The sequence below is a fragment of the Dermacentor silvarum genome, chromosome 8, assembly GCF_013339745.2.
Source record: "Dermacentor silvarum isolate Dsil-2018 chromosome 8, BIME_Dsil_1.4, whole genome shotgun sequence".
Classification (NCBI taxonomy): domain Eukaryota; kingdom Metazoa; phylum Arthropoda; class Arachnida; order Ixodida; family Ixodidae; genus Dermacentor; species Dermacentor silvarum.
In genome coordinates this window covers 35,522,209-35,529,032 of record NC_051161.1, presented here as the reverse complement: position 1 = coordinate 35,529,032, position 6,824 = coordinate 35,522,209, and the positions used below count along the sequence as shown (strand labels likewise).

Below are 6,824 nucleotides of genomic sequence, written 5' to 3'. Positions count from 1 at the left end.
GTAGGTGGTAAAACTTAACCCGGAGTCCCCACTACGGCATGCCTCATAATCAGAACGTGGCTTGGGCACCTAAAATCCTAGAATTTAATTCATTGCTCTCTTTACGAAAAGCAGCCACAGGCTCTAAACACGTGAATCAGATATAGTCAGATTAACATAATAAGATAGAGGAGTACTGAAGAATGTTTATTATAATGCAATCTCACTTATTAAGCTTAACATCTTTTCAAGCACTGCGTGAGCCTTCTTCAATCTAAAACTGTTTTCTTCCCGCGGCAAGCGAGTAAAACCCGACTTTCGTCTGACATTATTACATCCTAAATCCCCACGAAAACCCTAGAAGTGTGAGAAGCCGCAATATTTCAGTCGGAACGTTTAATTAGGGGAGCATCTGGGCTTTAAAGGTTGCTAGGTTCATGGGCACAACCATTGTAAAACTGCGTATTAACTTTCGGCAGCGTTAACCGGGGCTTTGCATAAATGCACATTCGAGAACAGGTCCGGTAATTTTATGCAGCTTCAGAGCTTTATTAGCTCTAGGGCTTCTACAGAGGACCAACTACACTCTCACGTTGTAGCGACACGGCATTCGCGCCGCGTGTGCCATGTCATTAGAGAAGACTCTTTCACTACAGAACCCGGAAGAATATTCTAGAACTTTCGGACACAGTATTCGCTGAGCGAGCGACGAACTGATATCAGTGACGGTTTTACGAAAAACGGTCACCGTGAAAAAAAAAAAAAAGCAAAACTATGTAAGCGTGATAATGCGTTCGCGTGACGGCAGGTTCTACCAGGTTGGTGGTGCTCTCAGGCATTACGACTGAGACAGAAAGATATAAGAGCGAAGAAAGGCAGGGAAGTTAGTCATTGATGGATCTGGTTTTTGGTATCCCCTACAAAGAGGAATAAAATAAGAAATAAAAGAAAAACGATAAGGAAAAGAGAAAGCAATTGGTATTTAACACACGGGAATGTCAAAGTGTGTCCTTGATGTTGGAGTTGAAGCTCATCGTTCAATGGACGCGTACACAGAGTACACAGAGATTTGCTGCCTCTGTGCGTGCACTGTCACATCATCATCGGCCGCAAAGACGGTGGATTCATCAGTGGCTTCACTTACTATGAATTTTTACTAGAACTGGAACGAAAGTATTGAATACTGTCAGCAATTTTAAGGTTATTGTTGTATGCCTCATTGTCAACGCACACGCGCGCACTTGGGACCACTTCATTACTGTACAGGCTCCGACGGTACCTGCGGTGCAGTTACGGCTGCACTTTCTGGCACCGTGGCTCGTACTGGCGTGGCAGCAGCAGTCGTCGCATCATCGGGCACCGGCAAACCCCATCGTCTCAGAAGGTCATCACGGAAGTTCTTTAGCATGAGTGACGTCATCAGGGAAACGATGTCGTGAACGGTGATCGGGGCGGGATTGGCTGGCGCAGGTGGCTGTGGCGGCGCCGAGCTCGTGGAGGGCGGATACGGGTTGATGATAATCGGCTCATTAGGTCCTACGTGGAATGATTAACGAATACACTCTACAATCAGAGCGCCGACGAAGGTCACGGATATCAAGTACGGCATCTCTATAAGGTCCGTCATCGCTTTGCGCACTCACGTGTTTCTCGATGCAAGTGTTTCTATACGTTTTACTCCATAAGAAAAGCGACGCGAGAAGTTCCTAGTCAGAGCGCACTGAAATATGTATTCAAGAAGAATGGGACGTGAATTTAAGGGAAATTATATGCCAGTATTATGCGAACCGCTGCAAAAAAAAAAAAGTTTCAGAAAGCGTTCTGGATCACGGAAGCCGCAAGCCGCCGCTATTGGAATGCGGCTGCTGCGGCAACAGCTGAATCTGTAAGCCTTTGCTTGTAGCACTTGAACTACGCAGCTGCCACGGCGGGTCGTTTTGAAGAACTATTACAGGTTTACCACAGAAAATTTCTGTCGGGAGTAGTCATTTTCATAAAAGCGCAGAGTTCTTCCCTTCAGGTGTCTGGCGCGTATTTTAGCGAACGGAAAGGAAATTTACGCTGTCAAGAATTGCAGGTAACCGGGCAAGCATTTATGCACAACTCACATACCGACACCCTAAAACGACAGTAACCTGCAAGCTCGCCTATTACGTGCAGACTACTTCAGCTCATAGTTGATAGTGTCTGTAACAATAGAGTACAAACTCAATCGTAGATGAGATTACAAGAATGAGACCAAGCGTGCCTATCCCGACCAGACGTACTGCCCACATTGCACAAAGAGTGTCTAGAAAGAAAGAAAGAAAGAAAGAAAGCCCACATTGCACAAAGAGTGTCTAGAAAGAAAGAAAGAAAGAAAGAAAGAAAGAAGAAGGAAAGAAAGAAAGAAAGAAAGAAAGAAAGAAAGAAAGAAAGAAAGAAAGAAAGAAAGAAAGAAAGAAAGAAAGAAAGAAAGAAAGAAATGTCCATCACTCTGCTTTTTGACACAAGTCTGCCAAGACAGCAGCTATTACATTTCTGGGGAAGATACGAGTAACCGACAGTCAAATCTTGCGCCACTCGAGCTTCTTGACTCATTTTTATTGCAAGAAGCTTCGAATAATGGCGCTGTCATTGCAAATAATGAGCTTTCACTTCAGCCATACTTGCGTTGGCGATGTTGCCGGAACCACCGGCACCACCATCGTAGCCTGGCATGGGGTAGGGAACCGGGATGGGCACCACCGAGGAAATGATGGTCCCCGAACCGGCGCTGTGAATGCTGCTCACGCTCGGTCCCTTGCAGGGGCAAGGCGAAGGCTCGCACGAACACGGCTTTTGACAGTTACAGGCAGGGTGGCAGCTGCAGGACCCGAAGCCCAGGTTGCGCGTGGACTGAGGCGCCGTGCTCATGCCGTAGTAATCCGGGATGCGAGACTGGCCAGCCGGACCGACACCGGATGAACCCAGTGGAGCGTACAACTGCTGCGCTTGCGCCAGTGCAGGGAGTCCTACGAGGAAGTAGGGTGGAATGCCCCAAAGAAACAATCGACATGTACGCTGTTCCAACATCAAAACACGGACAATTTCGAAATTACGGAAATGGTTTGTTTTGATTTCAGGTTCACCTGCATTGCTAACAGCGGGTTAATTCATACCACAAAACGTACACTTGGACTACGCTTGCCTCTGTTTATACACTTGCCTGATGTTTATAAATGGTCTACAGCGCTATTGCACGTCAAACATTTACGTCATTAGTCGTAAAAGGCGCGTGTTACTGTTCGTTGCAGTCCGCGATCAAAATTTTGAGCACTGTACCACTAATACAAACTAATTTCTTTGAGCGTTAGAGAATGCGCATTCGTCTTTTTTTTTCCCACGGTAGCGTTCTGCTTGTGTAGAAAAATTCAGAAGTGTTAAGAATTCCTTCAGCGTCACTTCGCCGCGATAGTGCGCTCTCTTGTTCGAGGCCGGGTTGCGTCACACTGCGATCAAGAATTCAGTGTTTACAGATAAAAAAGAACGAAAAAAAAACGGTCTGTAGAACTGATAATGAGGCACCAATTTCAATCGTTAAATAGAGCTCACTTGGCTGATTCCCTGGAAGGGCTGCGGCCGGTCCGTGTCCCTCGTCTGCCAGCTGACGACGTAGGATCTCCCTCAATATATCGGCACTAGCTGAGCGGTTTTTGGAAGCGTGATGCGTGCCCTTCGCCATAGTAACTACATGATCGTAGTCATCGTGAGGGTCATCTTTGTGGTTATCTTTGTCGGCAACCCTTTCACCATCGTGGATGATATCCTTGGGGACATCCACCTCGCCATCCTTATTGGAATGATTGGGGGAATCCACCTGGACATTCTTTTGACCTTTAAGGACATCCTTGTGAACATCCTTCTGGGAATCCTTTGGAGCGTCTTTCGGGGCATCCTTATGGGAACTCTTTGTAGCGCCGTTCTTGGCATTCTTTTGGGAATGCTTTGGAGCATCCTTCGGGGAATTCTTGGGGGAATCCTTTGGAGCGTCCTTCGGGGCATCCTTATGGGAACTCTTTGAAGCGCCGTTCTTGGAATTCTTTGGAGCTTTCTTCGGGCTATTCTTTTGAGAATCTTTAGGGTCAGCCTTTTGGTTGTCCTTGTCAGGTTCCTTTTGGGGCTCCTTGCTAGTCTCTTTACTGCTTTGGTTGTTGTCCTCCTTCTTTTTCTCGCCGGGAGAGCAGTCATCCTTTCCCGTGCCCTGGTGCTGGCCCAAGAATATGCACATGTTTTCATGTTTTTGTAGTAGGTCCAAGTGCGCAGTTCGAGCGATAGGCGAGTCGCAACACGCTTTCTCGAATTTTAACATGTGGTAATTTTCTATAGATTACACATTATTTCACCGCGTCGTCAGGGTACGCATTACAGCTGCCATTACAGCGTTACTGATTAAAGGTAAGATCATCACCTACGCCACCACTTAGTGTTTTTGAAAACCACACCGCGCAGAGAGGCACCACGGCTGGCGCTCATAATTAAAAAAAATACACAATTGCTCTTTGTACTGACAAAAGACAAAACGCCATAGTCGTTTAACAAAGATTTGCTGCCAGATGCATTCGCCATGGAGCGGGGGGGGGGGGGGGGGGGAGGGGTTGAAACCCTGCGGCAAGCAGTGTTTTCTAGGTGTTTTCAGATGGTAAGCGCCACATTCACAGGTGACAGGTAGGAGCGCCGAAGACAAGTGGTGCCATTTTTGCGCACACCTGGCTGTAATGTCATGCTCTATATGCTCTTGATAATGCTATCCCAGACCTGCTTGCAATCACATTGTCTTATATATTGGCAAAAGTATCATGCTGCACCTTCAATTATTTAATTACACAAGGTAACATACGAGCACTGCCACAATGCATGTTGTACGGACGCACGCATTAAGCACTACACTGCAAAAAAAATTACACCATCTTCCCGTAGGGGAACCCTGAGTAGTATGCAAAGCAGCCATGGGGTCCCGACTCAAGTTCCCATCAGTTTTCAGTTCGTCGTTTCCGTTAGGTTGAGGTACGTAGCTACCGTTATATTTACCGTGCGTTGCGGGAGGAGAATGAGAGGAGCGGAGCGCACAGACGCGTCATTATACCGCGAGCTACAGTGGCGCCCCCCAGCGGAGTATGCAGCGCCTACCGTCGCGCCTTTAACCTAAGCTGCTTCGCATTATCGCGCGGGGAGCCGCAGGTGTTGCCATTCGTTGCGCAATCCGGAGAGGAGAGGAGCGTCGGAGATGAGAGAAGGAATGCCGAGAGGAGAGGAGAGGAGACAAGGAGAGGAGAGGAGGATGCGCATGCACAGTGCGGGTGTGGACGCCACACGGCGGATGGATGGACGGAGGGAGGGAGGGAGGGGGTGACATAGCCCCGACCATAAGCTGCTTCGCATCTAAAGGAAAAGGACGATGGCGCTGCTGTTTGGAATGTACCTTCAATCGCTTGGGCGAGAAGCGAATGAGTTTTTTTTAAATAGTGATTTGTTTATCGACACAGTGCTGTTTCCTTTTTTGCATTGTATATAGGCAGCTGCTCCAGTTCAGATAACGACTTGGGGAACTAGACTGGACTGGCACGGATAAAAATGTTATCAGGAAAGCACGACGCGGGGTTTCAGAGGCCAAATGAAGACAAATGTAAAATAAAGTAATTGTTTTTTAAGTTTATTTCTTAATTTCTTAAGAAACTGCACAGGCGAATTTCCCCGACAACGGAAGTATAACACGTATGAAAGGAAATAGAATGGAAAATTGAGATACAGTCGAACCCGGATATATCGAACCTACATATAACGAATTATTGTGTATAACGAACTACAGTAAAATCCGCTCGAAAATTTTTGTATGAAATTTATATTTTATATATCGAATTACCTATACGTATATCGAATGTTTTCTGTGATCTCCTTCAGATTCGATATATCCGGGTTTAACTGTAGTTCGTTTACAATAAGCATGTTATTAAGTGGCGCTCATTTGATGAAGCACAGCTGGGCCTGTGTCTCTCTCTTCGTTCTTGTGTTTCGTCAAGTTAGCTCTACTTAAGAGGAAGCTCTAGTCCGGGGGTTCCTATCTGAATACATGGGAATGGAGAAATCGTTTTTCTCAGCAACCACTGCACCAAATTTCATTAGATTTATTGCATTTAAAAGATAAAGCTGAAATCTGCTCACTGTTGGTTGCGCGTTTTCGACTTAGGTCGTCAGTTTTTTAATAAATATCGGCAAGAATCGCATATTTTCGGAGAATGAAACTATCATGCTTACACCTCTGTAACTGAGCGATGAAAAATGATATAGAACTTATGTAAATTGCACCTCATAGTACATCTAAAGTGGCCAAATCGATATGTTATAAATGGCTCTAAATTGAGCCGCTAATATGTGAGTAGAACTTTTGCAAAAGCCTTTCAAGCTATATGTAGCAAATTCATGTAAGGTATAAATTGACACATCAAATCTGTCCGCTTTGGATGCTCTGCGGCATGCAGTTTAGACAACTGCGATATCTGTTCTTGGTGCAGAGCAAATAATTTGTAAACTTCGTACTTCTATTCTTTTTTCAAACTTACAATTTTTCGAAAATTCGTTATAAAAATTTCGGACGCTAAATTGAAATCCCGCTTACAACAGTCGCTAGAATTTCACTTTCCCTTTCAAGTGCATCAAGTTTCATAAAAATCGGCCCAGTAGTAACACCAGAAAAGGGATTCTGCGTACTACATGTATTTGAAAATCATTCACCGAAAAAACCTGGAAGAAGAAACATTCGTGGGAAATCTCTGGAAAAAGAGGTTTTGTACATGTTTCTCAATCTTTCCCAAAAAGGTGAGTTCGGA

The 6,824-nt window shown here is 45.5% G+C and overlaps 1 protein-coding gene across 1 annotated transcript; it reads right to left on the bottom strand.

Annotated features, from left to right (window-relative positions):
- Positions 1-1,234: 1,234 nt before the first annotated feature.
- Positions 1,235-4,228, bottom strand: LOC119462066 (uncharacterized). The gene is made up of 3 exons (XM_037723416.1): positions 3,553-4,228; positions 2,628-2,972; positions 1,235-1,515 (listed from the first exon to the last, which is right to left on the bottom strand). Exons 1-3 carry the CDS (start codon positions 4,226-4,228, stop codon positions 1,235-1,237), a joined length of 1,302 nt encoding a protein of 433 aa, XP_037579344.1.
- Positions 4,229-6,824: the final 2,596 nt, after the last annotated feature.

Excerpts from the sequence above, each read along its gene's own strand:
- LOC119462066 (XM_037723416.1), bottom strand. The coding sequence starts at position 4,228 with ATGTGCATATTCTTGGGCCAGCACCAGGGCACGGGAAAGGATGACTGC. Across the intron at positions 2,973-3,552 it reads CCTTCCAGGGAATCAGCCAA|GACTCCCTGCACTGGCGCAA; the intron begins GTGAGCTCTATT and ends ACTTCCTCGTAG. Across the intron at positions 1,516-2,627 it reads CGGCAACATCGCCAACGCAA|GACCTAATGAGCCGATTATC; the intron begins GTATGGCTGAAG and ends CATTCCACGTAG.